The sequence below is a fragment of the Filicampus tigris genome, chromosome 20 (assembly GCF_054856515.1).
Source record: "Filicampus tigris isolate MCC_2025a chromosome 20, RoL_Ftig_1.0, whole genome shotgun sequence".
Classification (NCBI taxonomy): Eukaryota; Metazoa; Chordata; class Actinopteri; order Syngnathiformes; family Syngnathidae; genus Filicampus; species Filicampus tigris.
In genome coordinates, this window is record NC_141236.1 from 4,369,608 (window position 1) to 4,397,058 (window position 27,451).

General features: G+C 40.1%; 2 protein-coding genes across 13 annotated transcripts in view; one reads left to right on the forward strand and one right to left on the reverse strand.

Moving 5' to 3' along the window:
- nrxn3b (neurexin 3b) overlaps nucleotides 1–27,451 on the forward strand; it is a 221,780-nt gene that overhangs the window by 153,562 nt on the left and 40,767 nt on the right. The window lies entirely within an intron of this gene.
- On the reverse strand, nucleotides 11,336–18,497 carry tp53 (tumor protein p53). Of its 2 annotated transcripts, none has more exons than XM_086019783.1 (11): nucleotides 18,329–18,497; nucleotides 16,885–16,967; nucleotides 16,745–16,799; nucleotides 16,490–16,666; nucleotides 15,043–15,217; nucleotides 14,147–14,259; nucleotides 13,843–13,952; nucleotides 13,639–13,763; nucleotides 13,419–13,510; nucleotides 13,275–13,345; nucleotides 11,336–12,680 (listed from the first exon to the last, which is right to left on the reverse strand). In XM_086019783.1, exons 2-11 carry the CDS (start codon nucleotides 16,965–16,967, stop codon nucleotides 12,587–12,589), a joined length of 1,095 nt encoding a protein of 364 aa, XP_085875909.1. In that variant the 5' UTR covers nucleotides 18,329–18,497; the 3' UTR covers nucleotides 11,336–12,586. The 2 variants fall into 2 exon arrangements, with proteins under 2 accessions (XP_085875909.1, XP_085875910.1); XM_086019784.1 differs by having other exon boundaries at nucleotides 16,885–16,991; nucleotides 18,329–18,496.

Here is a 27,451-nt window from a genome sequence, read left to right on the forward strand (position 1 = left end):
TCAATTATAAACTCATGGGTGACATGTTAATTAGATGTAACATATTTACATAATAAAAAACTGAAGCTCGATATGGTAAATGTAGACCTAGTGCCACACTTAATAGTTCGGATTGGGGCCAAAAGTGGGATTGAGTTGATGGGGGGAGGGGACATTAGGAGGAGCTGCGGTTTGAACAGCAGATTGAAAGTAATTTCCTCCTTAAAGAACTCCCCTCATTTCCTCAATGTTGGCCATGTGGTACCGGAAAACAGCCATCTGCTTTTCAAAGATGACAGATACATGTGTGTGAGTGTGCGGCCGCACATCCAGGTAAAAGAGAGAAAGTGGAACCAGGATGGCAAGAAATTAAACTAATATATCTTTAACCCATGGAGTAATTGCAGGAAGCTCCTAAAAGAGGGAAAGTGAATGTATTTTTAATAGTCCTCTTTAAAAGATCAGATAGTCGACTCTCCAAGCAGGGTATCTCTTATCATTTGGCTGCGGTTTCCTGGGTGGCAAAAGGGTTCATTCCTGCTGTCTTGCAGCACGAAATCGATTCATTTACGCTAAAAAGCAAATGTACCAGGTTCATTTGCTTATCGACAACATTTTTGGAATACAGAGAATATTACTGCCCCGGGTTTACCCAATTTCAGATTTAGTTTTTGACAACAATGTGATGAGTCGAGTCGACTTGAACTAGTCACTGTTAGAAGTGTGCCGCTGTGTTGTGATGGTAGTTTCAGACTGAGCAAAAATGCACAGCATTGCGTTCTTGACGCTGTGTTTCCGGGAAACCTTTGCCATGTCAACATCACACTCCGAAACCTCATTGTGGAGTAGTAAAGTCAACTGATAGACTACTTGATAGGTCAGTGAAAATCCCGCTACATTTAATGAATTTGTTCCACATTCCTCATATTCCTGCAGTTCTGAGTGAGAAAATATTGGATCAACAAGAACCTTATTTTGCAGTTTGTAACTGTTAAACTCGCTGCCAATTTTTATGTGCACCAAAAGCTGATGCTGACAAGACTTGTGGGAAATGTCATTCCACGATGGCATCTAATGGACGACGTCAGGCCTTGGTTATCAATGTTGTTTTGTAATGACATTGAAGGAAAAGGTTAGAAGCGTGTCCTTTTTTAATAGAGGTGCTACTAAAGGTCTCATCAGGCCCGAAGCCACTACCTTGAGCTTTGCAATTAGCAGGTCATTATCAAATAATCTGCCTTCTTAAAAATGTATGATCACAGAGAAAAATGATTTCATAAAATAGTTTAGTCATCATACAAGATGAATTAACTGTAATCTGGTCATTTTTGGGGCCATTTTTTGTACGTGGGGAATTCAAAATCTATAAACACTCAATTTAATGCAAAGAAATTAATTTGAAAGCCAATATAACATCACCGCCTGCGTCTTATGGATTCTTCATTATCTCCGCTTCCTTCTTCACTATATCTTACATCTTGTTTTACCAGCGCAAATTAAATGGTTGATTGTAGCGTTAATGTCTGACTGCTAAAAACAGCAGGGCGCCCATTTTGAGATACAAAAGGTAATTTAGTGGGTAATTTGCAGAGATTAGTGTAACATTTCCACCAGTGTTGGGAAAAATGAGTTTATTAAAACGATGCCTGAGATTTCTTGTTAAGTATTGTGAATCGCACCTAGATTAGTTTTAGCAACAATATTAGCACATTTCCCCCGCCCTATCTTAATTGTAATAGGGATAAAAGTCTCTCTGTCATTGTCCTGGCTAGATTTCTGTTGTATTGGTGGAATCTTACCACACACAGTACGGAATGTTTATTTGATTATAATGTTGTCACACAGTGACTTCAAAGCAAACTGCGCTTCCCAACTGTGGGGAAGCAAGACAGCAAACTGTACTCAGCTGTACACATTAAAGAATAATTGACTGTAATAATAATAATGTCGGAAGAAATGAACTCACTTTCTTGTTTCACAGTCTTGTTATGAACAGCCTAACACTAATTGCAAACATTAAACAAACTGCACTATTCGATTTATCAACGACAAGTGTTTGTGAGCCTGCTGTAAGCTTCAGCGCCTTTTAGTGTTATACGCAGCAGAAGCAGACACGGCTCGTCTGTTCCAAACAGGAGCGCTCCAAACTTGGTTCAAATGACAGTAGCATATCTTTTTGCTCCAAGCTCATTATTGATTTATTCCATCACTTGAACTCCCTTTTCCTCACTCTAGAATATTCTCATCTGATCAAACGCGAACATGACAGTCCCTGACACACAGGATGTTTGGGAAGCTTCAGCTTTTATCGATAAATTCTTTTTTTTTTTTTTTTACCCCCTTACGAGAAAAGGCACAACTGGCATTATATTTCGACATTGATGATTATTTTTCACCAAAGGCTGAATTTATTCTTACAATATGTCCTTGACTAGAAAAAGGCATTACAACGACACTTTCTTGTGACATGCGCCGCAATGAATCACTCCTGACAGGAAAGGTATAAAAGTGAATGTGCGGTGCTGTATTCTACCCCACTGCTTTCCGTTTGGTCTGAGAAACTGGGTGGCTAGAATTGTTCCATTATGTATAACGTATTAGGATTCAATGTATAACTCACAGCAACAAGCAGAACTGATGATGGCATCTGTATCAATAAAACCTTAAGTGTCCTCTTCACCCAAGAGGAATGTTTTAATGTTTTAGTATGGACATCCAATCAGAGACAGAATGTGCAACAAGTGCATGCTTCGGGTAGTCGGGTAGTAAAATTGAGCCATGTATTTCCCCCCTTCACCTTTGAATATTATTTCTAGCATTGGCTTATGCTAAAATGTGTACAGAAGATGCACAGTTTATTTCAAAAATATTTTCCACGATGCAATCGTCGTTGTTTCTTCTGCATCAGCAAGACCTTACTGTGTGATGTTTTATCTACCATAGCTGATGTTATAGCTTGAATTCCTATTCAAGGATGGCACAAAACTGTTGAACAGCTAACCAGCATCAAGTGATAGAACTCATTCACAAAAATCAAATCATTCCAAGATTTTAATGCCATATGTTTGTCCTGCATGTCATTCAAAATCCTAACAATTAACAGGTTGGCTCACACCTGTGTGAACAGAGCGCAATAAGGGGCAGTAAATTACACCTGATGCATCCCCTCTGTAAGATGCAAGCCTGTAACCTGTTAAGCATTGGATGTATGCATGTTTTTTGAATTTAGTAAAAACGCATACACTTCAAAACGAACTGTTAACAGTTCATGTGAAAAAATGTATCATTGTGTACTTTTGAGATTGGTGTTGGTGGCGACTTAATTTGCAATTTTTTTATGGCTGATAGTATATCGGTAAACATGTAATCTGCTTCCTATTTTACCTGAAGAACACCATTTTCCTGACCCGATTTGGTCCTGGCTTCTTGCCAGACCAGCTCTCTCTTCTTCTCTGGTGAGGAAATACAGGCTTGGGATTGAAAGTGTTACGCATCTAGTAATTGGAATTATGACTCCTTGTAGATTTGTGAGGCACTGACATTTTACACTCTAAAAAACAATTTGGTTAAAAATAACACAATTTTGGGTCAAAAATGGACCGATACACAAATTGGGTAAATTTTACCCACTTTCTTGCATTATTTGGTACAAAACTCCATTTTTGGGGGGTTGTGTTGGACAAAACTACCAATTTTTGGGGTTGTTTTCGGCAAAAACAACCAAGAAAGTTGGGACGAATTGACCCAAGTTGTGTCTCGTTCCATTTTTGACCCAAAATTGTGTTATTTTAAACCCAATTGTTTTTAGAGTGCACCAAGTAAAACTGGTAATAGATATTAGTCAGCTTCCTTTGATAAGGTAAGAAGGCGACGTAGAATTTAGATGTTGCATGAGTCAATTAAAAGGAGTCCATTAACAGTCACCATAACAGCAGCCTTATCTTAATTGGATATAATTTCTTGAGAAATAAGGGCCAAAGCCCGAAATGCTTTTCTTCTCCTCACTGGTGTCTCCATTTGACATTAAAGACTAAACAGTTTCTGTCAACTACTTCAAATGACCATCTGTAATCACTTCAGTGGCGTTAGTACCGGTTGTTTCTTTACTTCCTGGTTCTGTTGCCGTTTTTGTTGTTGTTGTATACTTCTATTTATAGCGTTGCACGATACCATCGGAAGCTCAAAAGACCATCGAAATTGAGCAGCCGTGTTTAAAGACTGATTGAAACGCCATATGCCAAGTGTGCCTCAAAGTGTTGTGTTGTTACTCAGCAAAAATAGATGCTCCTCGGTGCTGATGTTAGAGCAGTGGCTGTGATGGAATTGGTGAGCGTTTTAAAATGGCTTTTACTTGTACTTTTCTCAGCCGCCTCATTCATAAACCGGCTTAACTGTAAAAACATTGCATGCTTGGGAAAAATTTTAGGAGTTGACAGAATAATAACAGAAGGACGTTGCCTCTGGTCATTAATAATTACAAACGGTGCCAGGTGCTTTTACTTTTGCCTTGAATAAAAAGATGCACCAACACACTTAAATGAAAACACGGAAAACCTTTTTTGCAACTTGTATTTGCTCAAGCAGCCCATGCATGGATACACACAAACATATGTAGCACGGGGGCTCTTTATTTCTCCCTGTTGGCTTCACGTATGAGCCTACCAATGTGCTGGCTTCCACGGCCCGCAAAAAATTCTCACCGACACTCCAAACATGATCCAAGGGGCTGTTCAGGGACTTGAGCCACATCAATCAATGTCAAATACGAGCGCTTCCCCCGTTCGTGTAGCCGAAATGCACAGACTAATACACGTATCACATAATCGGACAACTCCGATTTTATGACAATAACAACATGTAATAACCGCTCGAGTAGGACAAAGCTTAATGCTATGCACCCATGCGGTCTTGTGGCCTTAGCCTTTGCCTCGCTCATGTTTATTTCATGGATTCAAATGAATAAAATTCAGTGAGGAATAAGGAACACTCCGTCGCCTCCTCCTTGCATTGCTCTTTGACAGTTCACCCCTCTAAGGGATGCTCGTGTTGGTACATAGTTGGACATGAATCCAATTCTCACATGATTGAAAAATAGAGCATGTTGATGCAAGAGAGAGATTACAGTTAATGCATGGTGGAACTTTTGGAGCATTTGTGCCGGTGATGCTTCTCCAGCAAAGTGTACATGTACTCGATTGCGACTGTGTCCGTTGTATTATTACTTACTCATGTTCCCAGCGGCCACGGCACCCCGTTTTGGCTTTTTTCTTCGTATTCAAGTCTTGCTACGTTTTCTCTCAGTCCCTCTGTTTTTTTTTTGGGCTAGAACGGATTAATGGCATTTCCATTGATTTCAATTGGAAAAGATGATTTGATATAAATGTTTTGAGTCACCGAACAAATTAAACTCACAATCTCAAAGCACCACTGGAGCTATTATCACTCGAGCATCTCGGTTAAATGTGAAACATCAACTAGGAGAAGAACTTGAAAATGCAAAGAGTCAGAGGAGAAGAAAGGAGTTTGGGAGCACAACTCAAGTGTTTTAGAATTCAAAGCAAGATCAGACACAAACGTGGCTCAGCACGCCCAAACACCCAACTGTGAATTCCAAATGACGTGTTGCCTTTCTGTCAGTCTCTAACCCCTACATCACCCACTTTCTCCTTCTAATCTCCAACCCTTTCTTCCTCCGCGCTTTCTTCTTGGTGCCACAGTGCCACAACATGATTGTTTTCACACTAAAGAGACCGTTGTGGTGTTCTCAGCAGGCCGGTCAATTGGTTTGAATTCAGATGGATTGTGAGAGAGGATTCATAGAAAAGCTCCAAAAGGCCAAGGTTATGCTCACTAAGGTTATTTTTTATTGTGATTAACTCATTCACTGCCATTGATTAATTTACTTGTCTTTTCACAGTCCAGCCATTCAATCCTAGGAATTTTTTTTTTTTTTTTTCTATTTTTTTTCAAACGTTACGGTAAAAGAGGTTCTGAAAGTGTCTGGCAGTGAATGAGTTAACATGCAATTATTTTGTCATGGTCCTCATAGCATGTTTTTTTTTTTTTTTTCTAACGAAAACAAGCAATAAATTAAGCTTCATTGCAATAAGCAATATCAGATTTATTATACATTAATGCTTTGGTCTTGTAGTTTAGGCTTGCTAGGCTAAAAATAAAGACAAATAAATCATTAATTAATATGACAGTTATTATTATTAATATTATTATGTAATTATGTAAAATATGTATTTTTTTATTTATTCATTTTTTAAAATCTAAATAAAGTCGATTGACCGACCACCGGATTCATAGTTGGCCATACTCTCCCGCAGAATACAGATTTTATTTGGATCACTTTCTGATTTTGACTACTAAACTAACACTACTAAACATGGCCCAAAACCTGTGTCGATATTAATCAAATTGCAACATTTTTTTCCTCAAAGATACATCAAGAGGACACCTGGTGGGATACATTGTGGTTGTCCATGACCATGCATTTCTAGCTCTGCCTCTCGATTTGTATGGTCACGGTATACAAACGCAGCTATGTGGTGCAGTACATTAAATAATGCACCGTTTTTTAAAATAGTTTTTGGGGGGACTGGAAAGGACCTTGGTTCCCTTAAGAGCTACAGTAATAACATAATGTCCTTTGGCCAACTCCAGACGCTTTCCAATATTTGCCTGAGTGATAAACGAGACAGCTGTTGATGAGTACCTCATGAAAGATATGTGGGATGGAACTACATTATACAGGCACACGTACACACACTCAGTTAGCCAGTCTCGCCCAGACACACAACAGGGGGCTATCTCATCTCCAAATAGTCTTAAATCCTCAATTCTCAGCATTATAAACCCTCTACCGTCACCTGAGCCTTCACTAGACCGCAAAGAGAGGAAGGCAGGGATGGAGGATGAGATCTAAATAGGGAGAAAAGAGACTCCAATTTTCACAAATTGACTCCCTTTTGGATTTTCAACAACCAGAATGATGAGACGCATTTGGGCCTGCTCGAGTGATAAATGTCAACATTGCGCAAATACATCTAGCAGAAAGACAACAAAAGAGCTTCCTTTCACTCTAGCAATGGTGTGGAAGGTTGTCTCACTCTCATGCACATATATATATATATGTATTATGCACGTGCAGTATGTACACACTGCAAATGCATTCACTGAGGATTAAGCTCCTGATGGTTAAGGGAGAAATGCTGCAAGTTATTTTTCTATTTCTTGCAGTTAAAAAAAACCAAGCCAAAACACTCCGTCGGAGATGAAGGGGGAAAGTGGAAGCGAGTACCTCTGCATCTTTCGGAGTGCAACTTAGAGTTGACTTTATCTGCCTATCGTTGACTCTCACCATGACAAAGCTCCATTGTCAAGGAGACAAAATTCGGCTTTCGCGAGTCAGGGATGGTCGGAAAACCAATCTATAAAGATAAAAGATACTATATTTCCTACTGCATGGAGATTATAGGGAATTATTAGAAACACAGTCACAGATGGTTATAGAATATGTCTGCCTCGTATTGATCGTCAAAGGGCCATGGCAGGCAGCAGGGCAGATGGCCAAGAACATGACAGCCAAGTCTTCTATTTTACCATCTCTGCTTCTGCTCATCTACTGCCCTAAGCCATCCTTGAGCTCTCTCTGTTACTGTAGGGAACAGAAAACAAAAAGAAAAAGCAAGTTTCAGTCTCCACATTGTCAGTTTCCACAGTTCTCTTGCTTCTACGCGCATACACATTTTCTGTCAGGTCAGTGACCATGACACCACGGCGGTCAAAGCCCTTCGATATAATTCTGTCCAAGTTGACCAGAAATCCTTGTGACCTTTCCTACGTACGGCAACGTTACATCTGTGTGGGTTGTCGGTAATACAAAATGTGCCGTGCGGTTCCTTACATGTCTGTGGTCCATAATCACACGTCGGTAACTCAATTGCTGTGTGCCACCATATGAACTGCAAAAATGTCTGACGTGGCCGTTTTGACATGACGAGTGTCTTTGCAACATCTTGAGATACAGATGATGCAATTATGCACATTTCAGTGAAATCCAAAGTTGCTGTTCTGTAGCGTTGCCTTAACTTGCGCTGGCCATGTTCCAGAAGGCTTCTGCCTGGACAGCAAATAATGCCATTTGGAGCGAAGAAGGACCTTGTGACTCATTGCATTTGCCTTTCGCTTAGAAAAAGCCTTCAGGGGACCGTTGTTTGTGCACCGATGCCGCCACTCAAGGGATAGCAAAACTTTGAACTCCATGATAATAAAACTGCCATTGGATCATGTCCATAACTCCGCCTCTAGAACGTAGAGAGAAGGCAATGGAGGACTATTGGAACGCACATCCCGACCAAGCAAGAACGCCATTTATTTGAAATTATATTTGACCCGCGTATCAAAAAGCCAAGGACAATGTACAAATTGAGCGGTCGGTACAGCTTCCTTGTCAGTGTTGAGCACAAGCATAAACTGATCTTCAGGGATACTTTTGTTCAATGCCGCGAGATCAACCTATCGATTTTCCCGTCGACTGAGGTAGCCGCGGCCAGAATTTGAACCCGGCAACATTTTATGTTTGTCTCCGTGTGAGTGGATGTTTTCTCCCACGGCAGTGAGTCTGCTGCAATATTTTTCAGCATGGATGATGCAGGAAGAATACTCGCGTGAATCAGAGAGTCACCGAATATCGATTGACTCGAAACAGTACACACCAAAAGCATGGGGAGCGATGTCATGAATCCAGGGTACGGTGGATATAAAAAAAATCAAAAATAGACAAACACCTGTTGAAATGCCAGGTTTTTGTGACATAAAAATAGACCAAGATAAGTCGATTCAAAACGTCTTTTCCACCATCCAACTCGTATTTTATAGAGAAGTAAAAAAGAATCGACCGTGTACACATCCTCTTATAAACGGGGGATGTGGCTGCGTTAGCCAAACCAAATCATGTTAAATGGGATCAACACACACCTGTCACCATTGAAAATGCCCCTGGTTAACTCCAAATAAAGTTCAGATGTTCTAGTAGGCTTTTCTTGACATTTCTGTTGTTACATCTTCCAGCATAAGCCGCAGAGTGCTTCCACAGCACCAGAGGGATTTCAAAGGTATCAGTCAAAAGAAGGCTACTATAGAATCTCTATATCATTGGAAAGAATTATGAACTGGAGAAAATAGGGCATGACGGTGAAATCACCAAGAGGGGGGCTGCTAGTGAAAGTTTAGCTGGAATCGCTGACGGAAGCCCGTTTGAAATTAGAGGAGGACCGGTGTTCTGTTACTTCCTACCCGTCGAGACGTCCTATAAATGGACAACGCCGATAAATGTTTTCGCAGGAATTTTGTAACTTTTTGTCCGACCTGTCGTACGGTTAAAAGCGGTGAACACTGACTATTTTCGTTTCGTTTTTATTGATCGGTCTTATTTGACTGTTTCATTGCCTCAAAAATACTTTTGACGTGTGTTTTCCGTTCTAGCTTTTAAGCACTGTATGTTTTCTTGTAGTATCTTTTGAGCAAAGTGTTGATGAAATGTATATCACACTCATTCAATTGTCAGGACGTTCTACCTGCTTGCGCCCCTGTGTAAGTATTTTCTTAAGGGAATTTTTAAAGTTCTACCTACCAGTCTGCATCTAAACATAAGCTGAAAACGCACTGTAGTATTTTGGCTGTCAAATTAGCCTTCGGTAGGACGTTTCAATTGAAGTAGGACAATTTGGCAGGACACCAGCCGATAGACGGAACAATTTTGTGGAGGTTATGGGAGGTTGGGGCAAGGGTCCATTTGGCATAGTGGCCCGTTTTGGGTGGAAGAAGCCTCATATAGAGGGTTCGGCGTGTCTACGAAGTTAGTGAGGCATGCAGCTGTCAGTAGAATGATTTGTTTTTAGATTACACATTCACCTTGGTTGGGTAGAGTTTTAAGGGCATGGATGATTTGGGGCCGAACTTTTCGGCATTGTACGGCTGTGAAGTCTGCGCTGGCACCGTCGGATGCCTTGCGACTGGAACTGAACAGGTTTTTGCCTCCCGGAGTGCAAGAAGCTGCCATCAAGTTGGCGGCGCAGTCTTCGGGGTCACTGGGTCTCCAGAACTCAGCTGCCACTGCTGGTGGTGTCTGCAAACCGGGGTATGATTCAATCCGTGCCGTTTTCTCCATGGTGGAGCCGCTTCGTGTTCCTTCTCACAGTTCTCCTTCGCTGCAATCACTCGGGGCACATGGCTATCCACATCAGGTGTGGTGGCTTGTTTTTCCTTCACCATTCATTCTTGTTAAAGACTGCACTATAATTCTGCTTGTTTTCACTGCTGCCTGAAGCTTTTGCAAAGCCAGCTGCTTCGACAATAGTTGCATATCCATAAAGCAGGACACTTTCTTCGAAGCCAATTTGCTTTCGATTGAAAGTCATCTCCCCCGGGGATTATTTTAAGACCCCCGGGGACACACTGCCTCCCGCGCTTCACTTTGCCGAATGTTTGGCACCGTCTGTAGAGATAAGTCACATTTGCTGCTGTTTGTATTCACCAACTGGCATTTGATCCCAAGGGGAAAAAGAAAAGGTTACTTAGTACACTTGAGGTCGACACACGTGAACCACCTGTGCGTAAGACTCTATGGAGGTGCTGAGGTTGATTGAAATCTTTAAAGTCTTTCATTGGCATGATAAATGGTATACTGTATTCCCAGATTAGGTCATTCATAGCCTGGGAACTGGTTTTGATTGATAAGTGGATATGCCCGCCACCTTTCTAAATTGTAATAAGGGCGAGATTGCAAGGACGGATTGCCTTCATGCAGATTGTTGACCTCTCCCCTCGTCTTCATCAGCGCCTCAGCATAACTAGACGTTATTCAGAAAGGGGAACACCTGGTGGCCAAATATTGAAATAATAATAGTTAATTTGTAATTTGTCAATAATAACCTGATCCTGAAATTGATCCATGATGTTTTCTGAATCATAAACACCAACATTTACATGTAACTGTTTTTTTTGATAATCAGTGATTTACAATCAGTTTAAATAATACTAGCGTCTTCAAGAACAAGGTAGCAGACAAAAACTAAAATTCGACTTAAGTCAACTATATAACCAAAAGAAAATTTTCATAATGGGGTCAAAATGACGGTACAACTATATAGGCTAAAGGCTACTTTCTGGATTATAGAGAATGCAATACAGTAAACGGTCAGTTGGCTACTCACAAATTCACCTGTTATCTGTGGAATGTACCGTTAACCACGTCTTTTCGCAATTCACTCTAGTCATTGATATAAAGTAAGGCTAAGTGACACATACAGTTTAAGTGTGTAGGACTGCAGACATGGTATAAAAAACACCCTATATGATAATGTTTATTCGTGGAAAAACATGTAAAAAAAGGAAAACAGCTGCTCCAAATGGAGGACTGGGCAGTCTAGGGCGGTCTAGGGTGGTCCTTAAAATTAAAAGTTGTAAATTCTAAGGTTCAATCCTCTAAATATGTTGAAATAGTTGAAAAAAAAAATATTCTGCTGTAGTTTTGTCTAAATCTCACAAGATTTACCCCTGCCTCAATGACACCCAATGTGTGTTTTTTGTCTAGAGGTAACTGATATAACGGCTGACATTTGTAGTGAAATTTAGTCTTAAAGGGTAAGTATAAAAGTTGTCACATCAAAACTTGTTCTGTTCAATATGGCAGATCAGAAGTCCAAGTACTACTTCTTCAGCGTGAAATTAAGAGCCAGAAATGTCTTCAGTTGGAGCAATCAACTAACTCTGCTTAGCTGCAGCCATCATTTCAAGATAAGACCTAGGCCAAATGACAAATCAAAACACCATGCCGTAAAATATGTCTGCAGTGCCAAACCAAATATCCAAACCAGTCAAATCATGTGTGTTGACGTGTCTTTGAAATTGTCTTCACTGCCAACACAACATAAGATATTTTAAGCATTTGTTACCAATCCTTCCTTTAGAATAAATTGGAAAATAACAAACTATGAACTGGCTTCTGATGTCAAAACTATCTATCTATCAATTTGTTGTGTGTAAGGCGATCATACATTTATTTCTATGGGTTCACAGTCATAACGGCCCTCCAAGTGAAATTAGAATTATGATGTGGCCCGCGACAAAAATGAATTTGACCTTAACTATTGATTTGGTTTTAGAAAAATCCATCCCTGGACAGAGTGGGATAGTTGAAACAAGGAGCATTTTAAACTTCAGCACCGATGTTATTGTCCTTTTATCAGCCATGAAACAAGATGAGGCTAAAGTTCCAGATCACAGAGGCAGGGGTAAATCTTGTCAGAATTGGGAACATTTTTACCAGGGGAGTTTTTCCCAACAATTCCATCAAGGGGTTTGGAGCTGAAAAAAAATATATAAATTTGAAAATTTACCCCGTTGGAAGGACCACCCTACTGCGCACCTAATCCGTGTCAGACTACAGTATAAAACATCTGATGACACAAAAGAACCCATTACAAAAAGGGAATTATTCATGACACAGAAAAATAACAGTGAACATTCGTATTTGCTTTTTTTGGCCATGATTTTTTTTTTTTTTTTTTTTTTTTTTTTTTTGGAGGGGGGTGGCTTTTTAATCTGTATCGCTGCGCTCTTCTTTGAGCATGAGTCGCTTCCCACTGGACGGCATCGGTACGTCCGGGTCCCCCACCACATTCGACTTTTTTCTGCAAAGTTAAGAAAATAAAAAATACAATTTTTATTAACTTACTCGCAAGTTAAAGAAAAACAAAATGGAAAAAAAAAAAATCAACCAATGAGGGGCTAATATTGCGAAAGACTCTTAGGTTGGGTCACTCTTATCTCCAGGCAGCATTGTTTTGTAAAGCGGTTAGGATAATGGATATGTTAAACTGGCCTTAGGGATGAATTTTCTCCCCAATAACTGAATGACCAATAAAACTGTCAAAAATGGCCGCTTCAAATCAAAATGGCTGATTCCTTGGGTCTTTCTGAGACTTTTTTATTGTTGTTGTTCCACGTTATAATGGACATGCCTACCAAATTTCGTGATACTGACTGAAACTGACTTCGAGGACTACAAAAAAAAAAAAAATCAAAGGCGCCCTGGAACTGAAAAAAAAATAGCCCTACGATTGCTTTGAATAATGGCATGGGTTCTTGACTTTATTGGTTCACTCAAGTAAAACTGCATTGGAACTGAACAAAATGACCCTATGAAAGCAAAATGAATCAAAATGTTTCGCTGTAAAACCCATGAGGGTCATTTGATGGACACGTCCTGCGGGCAAACTTCTTACCCTTTCTTGTCCTGCCGTTCCAGGCCTTCATTGAACTGCTTAAACAACTCATAACGGCCACGCCCTCGAATCTGCAAGGAAATTTGTACAATGTTTAAAAATACACAATAATGAAGTTGAAATTTCAGCTACGTGGTGACTTACCGGCAAATAAAAAATTTCGTCGTCGTCCCCCTCCCCGCTGGAGGTGGGACTGGGCCTCTTAACGGGAGCGCTGGTCGCTGCTGGTGTGCTCTCTGTGAATACATCAGAATAAAAAAAAACTTGAGTAGAACTGCAAAAAAAAAACGTCAAGAAGCCATGTTTGAAAGAAACAGGCCATTTAGGTTTGAAGTTCTATTATATGGGCAATTTGAACACCTACTTCGTTTCTTGGTTTGCTTGGTGCCATTTTCGATCTGGGTGTGGTTCTCCTCTTCGGTTTTGCGATCCCGGCCGGGACATGCACAAATGCGCACCTCAAAACACCTCCGGCCCAAAATCACCCCCCTTGGAAAGGACAGAAGATATAACGGCAGTAATGAGTGAGGAAGTGATGGTCCAACACAATCAAATCACAAAAACCTACTCAGGGGTCTCCAGAGTCAAAATTGTGAGGATGGGCCTGCGGTTCATCCCCCCCATGCAGGAGCTGTTGCACATGAATCCGAGTAGGATGGTTGTTATCTCAGAACCCAACTAAAAAACAGAGAATATTTAATGGGGGATTCATGCATGAAGGTTTTGGCAAAATGTAACCATGGGCGGCGGCAGGGCAAACATGTATATCATTACACTTGAGACTGCTTCTTAGTTTTGACTGATTTTTCAGTGGTTAACTTATTTCCATAGTTGTCGGAAAGTTACTGTTCACTCCTACGAGGATGACGTACCTGGGGGGGCTCGTAGGGAACGGTCACGCTCTGCCTCTTGGTGTACACGTCCTCGAAATACTGCACCCTCTGGCTGCCCTCCATTCGGATCAGATGGCTGCTGTACTCTGCGGCTGGACGTCAACATATGTACAACACAATTTCATCATTTTTTTCACAAATGGATTCGACTGTTCAGTCCCCGCATTGTTATTTTTACAAAGTGTAGAAAATATCTTGAGCGAATCTCTTAACTATTTAACAGTCTGAAACCCCCACCCCCCACCCCCGCCTCTTAAAGGCATGGCAGGTGGAGTGACAACAAGCAGAAATCCTCGATAGACAATGGCCCTGATGTCTGTAATGTTGCGATGTAAAAGGAAGCACGTTAGCCACATAGGTTAATTTGCATGCAGATTAAGAGGCTGAGTAAACTCGTTGTTTTTAGTATTGCATCACACATGATTTTTAGACCTTTGGAATAGAGTTTGGGAAGACGTATGTCAGCGCAGTAAAACTATTTCATTTTAACTAAATGTATTCTATTACAGTATTTATAGTCAACTATATCTAATTAATTATTCTATTTAATAGAATATAAGTATTTCAAAAATCTGTCTGTAAAATACATTTTTAATTTTATGGTATTATTCAAAACATGTTTTAAAAGTGTATGTCAGCGTTTATTTAAATTAAAAAAAAAAAAAAGTCGATTGATTCATAATTGTTGGAATTTAATCATACCACAAGAATATTTTTCAAAAATATATTATTTACAACAAATCACTTAGCAGATTTAATGAGCAGCATGAATAAAAATACAAAGATAGGTTTTCAATTTCCATCGTAGGGAAAAACATTCAAAATAAGAAATTACGGCACTCTCGATCTCAGCAGTATTGTCCATGCAGGCGTACCATCCTGGTTCTGGTGGTGGGGGCATCGGCGTACCACGTCGGCCACGTGCTCCGTTTTCTTGTAGACGGCCATGGCTCTGAGGATGGCGCCCGCCGGCGGCTCTTTACTCACCAGAACTTCCACTGGGGTGGTTTTAGCCAGCTGGCAGTACAGCTTGTTGAGCATCATGGAAAACTGACAGAAAACACACACCATTATTTTTTTTTGAGGTATCTCACCAAAGTCCATTTTAACCCTTTGTGTGCTGCAGGAAGGCAGTGAGGGGAACATGTCCCGTCATGTACAGCTCTTGGGCTCATGCCGCAAGCAGGGAGACAGAGGAGGGAGGTAACTTGTGTGGCCAGGTCAGCCTAACTTAAAAAAAGGGGCCAACCAGAGCGCGCTGCGGGTTGCGTCACAAGCGATGCCATTGGCTCACGTTGCGTGACAGAGATTGATGTTATTTGACGAGAATGAATGAAAATCAACGGCTCAATGAGAGAGAGAAACAAAAGAGCCGTTTGGAATGGATGCCGAGGTAAGATTTTTAGTTTTATAAAACGTGTTCTCCAATATGTTTCACATACTTGCCTGTTGAATGTTTGGATTCAAAACTAGCCTGGGCCAAGCATGGATTACATTCCTCGGCAGCAACCTTTTGTCTCAGGCCTCTACATACAGCGGAAGCTTCACAGTCGAATGCCATCAAAATAAAAAAAAAACTAAAATACATTTTGAAATGTTTGAAAAATTCCGTAATTCCAACAAAATAACTCAATTTTAAATAATATATGTGGATTTTTATGGACGCATTTTTCCCACATGGTCTAACGTTACTGCAGACCCATGTAGCAATACACGTGAGCCAGGAGTAAAGAGTGCGAATAACAGACATTTTTATGGGGTGGGTGGGACCATTTGACATGTTTCTTTGACTTTTTAAGGCAATAGAATTAATATTTATTTTATTTGACTGACTTTTGGAACATTTGGGAATTTTCAAAACTACAGCACCAAAATTAAAATTCTTGGATGAAACCGAAAATGTTATTATTTTATTTTAAACACAATGTCACCACACAGCCACCAAAGATGACAGTGACCAATGTTCAGGCTTTGTTCAATGTTGTTAATATATATTTGGATTACAAAATGATACACATTTTAAAATGTTGTCTATAGACACCAGCCATAAACATTAGGGGAAAAAAACAAGAAAATTCGGCTTAAAACTATCATGCCATCAACCTACTGCCTTGCTAGTTATTGCGGCATACACATACACCCTGGTTTCCAAGGTTGGTCATATGGGGGGAAAGAAAAAAAAAAAGAAAAAGTTAACTAAACGTCAAACGTCAGAATCAAAACCTCGGCACTCTATAGTGCAAGCAAACAAATACCATGGCTGAAAAAATAATATTCATGATACTGTACTTTTAATCTAAGAGGTTTGGTCCTGGAACTTACAGTGGATGTGACTGACTTGGCAGTTCCAGACTTTTGGAAGCGAAGCAGAAAGTCATATTCCCCGGGATGGTCTGTGGTGACCGGCACAGTGGAGGCCGGTGGGGGGACGCCTTCGCTGGTGAGCGCCTCCGCCGGTATGTTAAAGATTTCGTCAAGTGGCATTGATAATTCTGGGAGCTGCGTGAGAGGGGTAGGCGGGAAAAAAAAAATACATGAGTTTTGTAAACAAGGAAAAAGCAGACCGAGCACTGTTACCTGGTTGATGCAGGAAGGGTCAATATTCTCAACAGGATGGACGGTGGTTATCATGCTAGGGGTAGAAAGCAAAAACTGCATGAGTCAGTTTTCACACTGTCAAATGTTACCATTGAAGAATTAAAAAAAAAGAAGCTTACAGGTTTTCCCAGATATCACTGAATGATTCTTGACTGTTCAGGAACCCCTGGGTCAGAGACAAGTCCTCCATGCTTGTGTCCATCTTTCATGTCAAGAGAAAATAAGACTGCATGGGGAACAATAGTTGAGTGGATTCTCCTGTACTGATGTATACTTTTGTCCAAAAATATCAATGAGATATTTAAAACATTTTGCAGTTTGTTCAAATTGTTATACTATTTTGCAGATTTTTTTATTTTTTCTGCCTCCTGTTTATTTTGCGTGTAATTACACTGTCCATCACTAGATGGCGGCATGCAGCTTAATTTGTCACTACATTTAACTAAAGAATAATATTGAATAACTCAGCTTTACCCTTTTTGCAGAAGATTACTGAATGTCAATCCTCCTTTTTACGCTTATAGAGAGGCCATAGGTTCATTTTATAATTTACATCTTTGGCCATGATGTATACAGTACTGTGAGATGATAAAGTTTGCAGTTCAGAGGAAATAAGTGGTTTCTTTACTTTAACTACATAGATGATTCAGTCCACGGTACAATATTTGTTTGAATGTGTTATTTGAAATGTGTTTAAAGACCTTAAAAATTAAGTGCCGTATATGCAATAAAAAAAACAGCCTAGTGTGTTTTTAAATTCTATATAACAGCATTTCTATATACCCGGTAACAGACTTCACTTACTGTGGGGTGATTTGGAACGTAGCCCCCGCAATGGAGGGGAGATTACTGTCATAGTGCAAGATTTAAATTTAATGAGATTCATGTATTTTACATATGAGCAACAGATCAGAATGGTGCCACCACGATTGCAATTGAAACAAGGAAAACCCTGTGTGTCTGTAAAGACGACACTTATTATTTCGTGGAAGACGATGCAGTTAATGCTGGGAAAAATCTTGCTGGAAAACCCTGTCACAATTGGTTTGATATCAGTAGATACAGCAAATCCCAAAGTGGAATAATATCGGATCTTTATGGGGGGAGGGGGACTCATTGTGGATTTTATTAGTATTTGTGTCATTGAGGAAACTCGTCGCTAATACTAATCGTTCGACTAGCAAGCCCATTCAAGGTGATGTTTATTTGTCATCCCGATAAAACCACTAAAATGGACTAATACGAAAGTCAACAAAACAACAACGTGCTTGCAACCACTGAGGGCCCAGCAGCAGCCAGTCGTGCATATCAAAATACTGCGATTAAAAACAAAAACCGCGCACTCAATCATTGCGGGCGTTAAGCTTCACCCCACCATTCATTCGATCGCTTGTATGACGCTTTTAAATACATAGAAATGTATTATAGCGCCGAGAAGACGAACGAAAGCGGAAAAGCGTTAGCATTGCTGGCTAACTAGCATTGCTATTTGAGTTCCAGCTACATGGGCCACACACTTTCCGCTCCAAACAAGTCGCTGTCGTTCCTTTACATAACACGTACCTGGTCTGGTAAGGCGACCACCGAGTGGCCAAATGAGTCACTTTGCTCGTGAGTCGAGTCAATTAGAAAACAAATCCTATAACGTTGCCACTTGCCACCAGGCACCGTCCAGCAGCAGGAGGATGTTTTTGGGGATTCCCACCACAGCTGAGGGGGGCGGGGTTTACTCCCTCGTGACTTTTATCTCATGAAATAATTGGTTGTGAACCATCCATCCTTTTCAGGGGATATACCATGTATTGTTAACAAGATTTTATTTATTTTGATAAATGATCGGTTGGTTAATCATAAATTAAGTATAATAATACAATAAAAATAAAACTTGTTTTAGATACTATCAGGCAACTACTTAGTTTTTCTTCATTTATAATTAGTTTCTAAATTCAAATGTTATTGAAACAATTTATCATATACATTTACATTTGTTTTATTTAATACATATTTAATTAATAATTATGTTCAAATATGTATATGCATTTGCATATTTGATTGATTTTGATTGGTGATTTTATTTCATTGAACATATAAACATATTACAAGATTGTATATATACACAAGATATACAATTTGAAGAAAGAATAGATCATGAATGGATGTCATAGTTCAACGCAGTCCTACATGTTCAAAGTGAGAAGGAAGAAGTACAAAAACTTATCTAGACCTACATCTTGTTCTCTATTACTCATATCAAATTATTACACTAGTAGTTTTTTTTTATTTTCAATAATATATCCTAAAATAAAAACAAAACAGTTAATTTGATGTATAAGCGTGACTTGTAACTCTTATTGAATATACATGCATAAATACATGACGAAAACAAACAAAAAACCTTTATACATGTGGACTGATGATCTTATCAATGAAGTACACTAATATAACAGATTCACCTAGAGTAGACGTGTCTACATATGTTATTTTGTGTTTTATGTTTGTTAGTTAGTTATACCTGATTTATATATTTTTGTAAGACTATATTTTGGAAAACCTTTATTGAACACAGAAAGGGATTCACACCTTTTCAATTCAGTTTCATAATTATTCCAAAATTCACCTATAACAGATATACGTACTGTATACATGAGAGTTTATTACATCTTATATGTTGTATATAGGTATTGATGATTCTTTAAAAGTTTTTGCTTCATTTATGTCATGACAAATGGTTTTATGCATAATTGCTTTTATGCATCCATCCATTTTTTTATACTGATTATCCTGTTCAGGGTCACAGGGATCGGGAGTTTATCTGCAAAACAAAAAAGGAATAGGTTGCCATTCAATCACAGGGCACTTGTGCTAAGTTCACACCGCAGGCAAATGCGACCCAGATTCTATTTTTTTGCCCATATGCGACCTGTATCTGAATTTTTCATGACAGTCTAAAAGGCTCAATTCTGATTTTTTCAAATGCGACCTTGGTCGCTTTGCGTTCGCGGTCTGAACAGCCAAGTCGCATCTATCCGACATTGACGTCATCCGGAGCCCAAAATGTGCTGCACGCAGGCGGAGGGAGACTGCTGGCAGCGGGGGGATCGAATCTACAAAGTTGTTTTCAGTAACACTATTGACTTTATATTTTACTTTAATTTAGCATAAAGTGGATGTTTATGGCGATCGTAGCAGCCACGGCTCCGATGGATTCATTTTCTATGCACGGTTGTGACGTGACGTCATCGTTAGTGATGTCTCCATGAAATCAGATATTAAAGCGTCGCCTCGTGATTTTCCCCAATTACTGTATTTATTTCTACCTCATACCTAATCGCTTCACTGTATAAATGCCCCGACACGATGGACCACATTTACTTCCGCAAACGCAACGTCGGGAGTGACGTCGTCTAGCATGCAGGTCACTTTTGTGACGCATGTGTTCATACAGTAGGCAAGACCGAGGTCGCGTTTAAAATGTAATATGAACCCTTACACAAAAAAATCCGTTTTTTTCTAAAAATCTGAATTGAGCATTAAGACCTGCGGTATGAACCTAGCCTATAGAGACAAAGAACCATTCTCACCATCAATGAGTGGGAACGGAACTCTCTCGACCTGCGCAATAGTCGGGCAAATATACACATAAACCATCATATGTTTTATTGTTAAGACAAAAGGCTTTACACTGGCTCCCAGTCAACAGTAGAATAGAAAAAAATCTGCTACTGGTCTATAAATCAGCGAATGCTTTGGGTCCCTAATACATTAAATAAATGCTCATTGAATAAAACCCAGTATGGCTGTGAGATTTGCAGACTTGAGTCAATTAGTAGAGCCTTGAGTTTAGGGCAAGTATGGTGAAGCAGAATTTTGTTGTCATGCTGCAAAATAAGAGGCCAAAGTGAAGTTAGCTCCAAATGTAAATGCTGTCAAATCCAAGTTAAAACTATGCTTTATTCCCAAAGGTCTTTTAAAGCAATTTTAAAATCAAATTTCCTCAAATCTTTTTGTAAACACTTTAAAACACTTTCGCATGTTTTGAAAACGTTTACGTATGTAATTACGTACAGAACATTGAGTTAGCTTGTGTATGAAATGCGCTATATACAGTAAAGGAAACTGCCTTGCCTTGTCATGATTGTCAAATAAGGTTTGCACTGACGCAGTGGCCATGATGTTGCTACAACAATTGTCTCATCAAGAATTGACCAGAACGCAATGCTTATTAAGGCTATTTGTATCATTTCTTACTAAATCCTCCATTGAACAGTTTGCACTCCGACCTGCTTACGAGTATTACGTGCATGCGTGCGCTTCGCCAGCATACACAGCGGCGCCACAATCAATCACTTGCAGCGCTTGATTTAGCATTAATGGTGTTTGTAATGACATTGGCATCTACTTGCATTGCAATCACATTTCATGCCTCCTCTCTGCAGGCATCCTTGTTAACTGGGAACGAGCCAGGCAGCAACGAGCGCTATCTGCTCAGCCTTGTGATACGCACTTATCTTCCTGCACTTTCATTTTATGAACAAGAAAATTGCCTTTAAAAATGCCTGGTGCCTTATTACTTTTGAGCCAATTAATTTCATGACAAGTAATTCCTTTTACGACAGAGCGAGGAGAAAAATAATCTGGAAGAATAACTGACGAGGGAGGACAAGCACACCCCGGAAGAATGTTAAGAGACTCCAGTGCGAGAAAATTATTTCGGAGTGCAAAAATAAAACCTTTTTTCCCTGTCATAGTTTGAACATAAATTGAAGTTTAGAGGAGACGTGTTTTGATGACAGCGTGCCCTGAAAGTGTCCAACGTAATCAAGAAATAGGTCTCTCACATCTATGTTCTTTGAATTAGAAGGGACAGAGTGACCTACATTCTCCCCTCTGTATCTGTTATTAGAGGTGTAGGTTACATACTCCAACACTATTAATGTAAGTACTCTAATTCTTGTTTGCTGTCATATTTTCAAAGGCATGCCATGGGTGAAATCACTCATTGTTGCCCCATATTCTGGTGGGTCTCAGAATTATTTTTTTACAGCACAGGCTGTCTCCAGTTTAACGCGCTCTTTTCTCTCCCTTTTCGGCATCAATGCGTGTGTGGGTTTTTTGGGGTCAAACAATTTTTTTTTTTTTTTTTTGATGATGTGTCCTTTCACTTCTGTTTTCAAACTTATGTGGATGTAATTCGATAGAGAAGTGACACATTTCGACAGCTGCTGAGACGTGCCACGCTTTTAATCAGCAGGGGCTCTGATTGGCTAACTCATCCCACATAGCGTAGTGTCACCCACTCTGTGTGTTACTTCTGTCTTGTTTTCACCTTTAAAATGCATTAAATAAATGCATCCGTTTGATTAGCAGATGGCGGAATATGAAGAGCAAGACACCTTTAACTCATTTAACTCATTCACTGCCATTGACAAATTGACTTGTCTTTTCACAGTCCAGCCATTCAGTCCCAGGAATTTATTTTTTTCAAAATTTAGGGTAAAAGAGAGTCTGAAAATGTCTGCCAGTGAATGCTTTTAAAAAATGGCGTTTACATTAACCAGTCATAAGGGAGTTGACTTGAATGCAGCTCGAAAGCAGGGGATTATTTTATCAATATGAAATAACGGATATAGATGCAAAGTGAAACTTGCTGGCACTTCCGCCTAGCGCACAGCGATGACTTATGGCGCGCAACGTCTGCGTACTCGCCACAGTAGTTGTGAAAGGCGTTGGACTATGCTGCTGCTTTACACCCCTTTAGTCCGGCTGCAGTGCAATGAGATGAGGGAAGCAATGATAAAGATGATACAGAACAAATAATTAATTAATTGAGAGACTTATATGGCGTTTGTTTGTCTGAAAGTTTTCTATTATTATAAACTGTAAATTGTGTACTCACCACAGAATTTGATGATGTGTGATGTGTGGGTGCTTGGGAGGCTTATCTCTTCACAATAAGACCACTCTTAATATTCAATCAAATAAAAAAACACAATGAAACACAAATTCAAGAATAATTTAATAATAATTTACAAAAAAAATTAAAGTCTATAATTTTTTCATCAACCTCATTGGGTGGGCAGTCTCTCAATCTGGGTGGGCCTGTGCACACCCAGTCTCACCCTTGGCTCCGCCCCTGGTTAAAAGCATTCCATTTGTGTGTAGCATGACAGGTAAATGCTGCTTCACCATGTTTGCTTTGAACTCTGGACTCCCCTAATTGACCTTAGTCTGCTGACCTCAGAGCTCTACTGGGTTTATAGTCCTTATCAAATTAGTTATGTGTAAATATGTGGAAGTAAAAATATTGTCACATTACTAAGGTCTCTTCTGTGCTTTTCCCATAACTTGACTGTGGCAGTGCATTTCAGCTTTGTATGGAATTAAAAAAACATCCTCCTAAATTGAATGTATTTCTGTGAACATGAAAAGCAGCAGTGGATGTCTCCATTGCTTCATGCAAATGGGGAACCACAAATTGATGTTATCACAGAAAGTAAATGAATTTCAAATCAAACTAAAATGAATCTCATCTCCAGCGGACCATAGAAGACAGATTGGAACCATTAAAAAAAAAAAAAAAAAAAGGTCCAAAGGATTGTGGTGGAGTGTCTAATGCTTCAATTTTCCATAGATTATTACCTCTTGCCACCTCAGAGGATGCTTCCTTGCTATCATAAACGTTCCTACAAACACATCCTGGGATCGAATGGCTGAACTGTGAAAAGACAAGTAAATCCGTCAATGGCAGTGAATGAGTTAAGCCATCAGGATGCGACCCAACTCAACGCAACTATTCAGTCATGTCGCACAGTCACGTCGCTCTTTGTATTCTCCACCAACAGATAAATATAGCTACTCTATTTAGAGCAACCTGTTTTTTCATTGAAAATAACACCCAGTGTATTATTAGCAACATTATAGAAATATCCTTGAATTCATTTTTAATTGACTTTGCATCAGTACAGTGTTTGAGTTTGTGTCCCCCCTTGCATAGACATCATTGGAGCCAAAAATCAGAAATTGTAGTCAAGGTAGAATGTCAAAAAGCAATATTGATCAAATGACAGTGTGTGGTGAAAAGCATGGTGCTTTGCTGTTCAGGCTCTAAAAGGAATGATGGTGATGGTAATGAACAAAAAAAAAGGCAAATTATACTGAAAATGTGCTCAGGTGTTTATGGGCTTGTGAAAAGAAAAAGTGTGTGCACATTTCTAGTGCATAAAAATGTAATGTGCTTGGGTTGTTTTTAAGGCAGCCTGTTGGAGGAACAAATTTAAGGGGAACAAACAAGGTTGCAAAGAACCAAAATTGCTAGTAGAAGTAAATTGCATTTGAAATCTTTGGCAGTTTCTAGCAAAGTTTCTTCAAGGACTTCACTTGCAGCCGAGACACGTACAGTAAAGTGAAGTTAATGCGGATTAAGATCGGCGCACAGTTACTACTGGAACGTTCCAAAAGGCTGAGAGTGATAATGTAGCGCCGGAGAGGACTCTGCACTAACACTGATAAATGTTTTCACCAGGCGGTCCGCCATTAGTGTCAGAGCAAGTTACAGCCACAAGAGCAGACAAACAGGAAATGGAGAGAGAATGGCTGTAAATAATTGATAAGGCTGACCCTGTGTGATTCATATTCGGTGGCGGAGGATCAAAGTGCGAGCCTCTCACTTTGACATTGAGCCCGAGTGCAGGAGTCAAAGCCATTACCTTCTCTGGCAATGCTTCTTATGTTTGTATTAAAAATGCAGTAATTCTTGCGCCTCAATCTGAGCTAACACTCGCTGGCACTTCAGGGCACTGACGTTATAGCCGCTAGAAGGTTACCTAACAGTGGCGCTAAGTAAAGCCAAGTGGAAGCCATTTTGTTCCCGTCCACTTGATGAAGTTCCAGGCGCTCTCAGGTGTGAAATATAGCTCATGTTGGATCCCTCAGTTCTTCTAGGTGTGATCAATATTTTAGAGGCAGCAGAACCTGGGCGCCTGCTGTCCTAACATCAAATCGTGTAGCTCTACAGACAATTAAGAGTGTGTGGATGAATGTTTGATACCCTCAATCATTAATGAGAGAAATGCTTTTTTTTAATAGTGCATATGACAGCCTGACGTAAAGCCATGTTTGCTCCTATTAATCACTGTTGCCGGAGCATATGTTTGCTTAATAAGAAGACCTCTTAAATCACTGTCATGACTGGCACTGACGTTGCTTAACTGCCTGCACAACATTGTCGAGTCCTTTTTTTCCCTGCGGTAACATTGCACTCGTAGGCATAGTCTGCCCTCTGGTGGTTCCACCCATGTAATACCAAAGATTACGCCACAGGACGCCAGTTCACTGACGAGGGAAAAGGTGGCTGGCAATTTTATTTTGTTAATAACTAACTGTTAACATTTAGTACGAATCTTATCCTTTTGTATGCGAAGTATGTCCTTGTTTGGAACATATCTAGAGCATAAAAATCTCCCCAAGCCGAAATGTAAGGACGGAAGCGCTTTAAAAGGACAAGGACGGACGCGGTCGGAGGATGATTATTTGAATGAATAAGGGCGGAGGGACGATGACGGAAGGGTGCTCAGCTCGCGAACGGAGGACGGATCGGCAAATTAGAGTCTCTGCATATATGGCGTATTGCCTTACAGTCACTTAGAGCATTGCATGTTTGTTGGACGCTGATCCCTGTGAGATGCAGAAAATGAACAGTCATTTTCCTTGAACTACCTTGACCTTTTTAGGGTAAATATCAAATATTATAGCACAGGATGGCCATAGGAATGGCCGTTTCTTTTGTCTGTGTTTACTGTACGGAACGGTTTGAACATAATGAGGCTTGATTCAAATGGTGTGCTTATGACTATCATCCAGTGGGTGACTGTTTGTATGATTTTTCTACCATTCTTTTCAAAAACACCGGTAAAGTTCATTATATTAGTCTTTAAAAAATATACCATTCAATGCATGTCATATTCATCACTTACTATTGCTACTTTTAATTTTCTTGAGTTAATTTATTAATTTTTAGTGGATGCCATAATGAATTGAAAATGTGGAACTGAAAATATTTTCATAATTAAATGTCTCCCCAAGGTTTTTATACAAAGGTCTAACATTGGCTGTTGTACTTGAACAAAGACCGTCTCTCAGAGTAAATGGGTTTGTCGGTTTGGTTTTCATAAATTCAAGGATGTAAAACAAAATACGTCAGTTACAGTGCAGTGCAAATGTGTCTCTAGTATTGTTTGTACATTCTGCACAGTCTAAAGGCCAAGCACACAACACCGCGCACTACCCTTTGTACAAATGTCTAGCATGCATGCACAGGACTAAATCAATCTATAGTCTATGAGTTACCTCTGTCAATTAGTGAAGATGAATAGCTTTAGCACTCTGAAGGCCAGGTCCATCAATCTAACGGTGCCACACTTTGTCTGAGCTTGTCCAGTGTATTGATTGGACTTCCACTGCCTGCGTTATCCGGTTATGATGGCCCCTGACCACACAAGTTTTCTTGGGAGGTTCTGACAGATGAAAGGCTGGATATGTAACCCAAACTCCTCCTCCTGGGACGTTTGAATGTTCACTTTCTCGATATCACATCTTTCTTCCTGCCACCAGAGACCTAATATAGATCCACCGGAGTCATCCCGCTACAACTCGTACCAGATTTCAATCAAGGTTTGATTGCAATGCAATACGTTTTGAGGGGAGGGGAGGAAAACCTCCCAATTTAATAACATGCTTTTGACCTTAAAGTCCATCTTCTCCTTGAGGATATCCGGCACGTAGTGATCATTTCTTTTCCGTGTTGTCAGCTTTTCACCGCCACAAAAACAGCTATCAGTTGTGTATCAGGCTCTGTGGCTTTGCAAAAGGACCATTCAGTGAGTTGGGGATGAAGTCCATTGTGCGCAGCTCATCTCTGTGCAGCGGCTGTCTGTTAAAAGCTGAGATAGCTGTCTGAAGGATCGGCCAGCGCTGCTTTAACTGATCATCTCTTTCTCACTCCGCCCGCGGCACTCCATGTGTCGGAGGCATTGATCGCCATTGAATTGGATTGCGCCGGGCCTGATTACTGATGACAGTGTGTGTCGGGTCACGTGGGACCACAGAGGCTTCTTGTGCCATCAAGTCAGAGCCAGCTCAAAGCAGTCGGATGTAGGATTTACTCACTGGAATTACATGTGTCAGTGTTTGTTACACAGAATATAACAGGCTCTTACAAACACTCGATGGTCACAATATTAGACACACTTGGCATACTGTGCAATAAAAAACAACCATTCATTGTAATCATTATCATTACTCATCATAGCAAAAAGTTTACACTTTCCCAACTCTCTTCTCATTTGAACTGATCTCCTTTCAAAGTTATCTAGGCTGATGTTTTCTGTCTGTTTGCAATTCCTTTATTTGATTCATTTTGTCCACGTCTTATGTTGAATACGGCTCGAATAGTGGCCGTCATCTTTTCCACTAGAGGGAACAAAAGCCTTTGCTCGGGAGACAATGAAGAGCCGGCCCACCGTGCTAGCAACGGGCCAATAAAAAGCGTAATTGGATCTGTCAATCAAACATTGGTGCAGTGTGGGAGTGGGCCAGACCACGGAGGAAGTGGGAAGGACAGAAGGTTAACTAAGCTCAACAGCATATATTTTCTTCTGTCCAGTGGTAGGGGGGAACTTGGCAATGGGA

What these genes read in the sequence shown, in the direction of transcription:
- tp53 (XM_086019783.1), bottom strand. Translation starts at nt 16,967, where the DNA reads ATGGACACAAGCATGGAGGACTTGTCTCTGACCCAGGGGTTCCTGAAC. An exon ending in AGTGATATCTGGGAAAACCT is followed by an intron (nt 16,800 to 16,884) that starts GTAAGCTTCTTT and finishes TTCTACCCCTAG; the next exon opens with CATGATAACCACCGTCCATC. An exon ending in CCAAGTCAGTCACATCCACT is followed by an intron (nt 15,218 to 16,489) that starts GTAAGTTCCAGG and finishes GTTTTCTGTCAG; the next exon opens with TTTTCCATGATGCTCAACAA.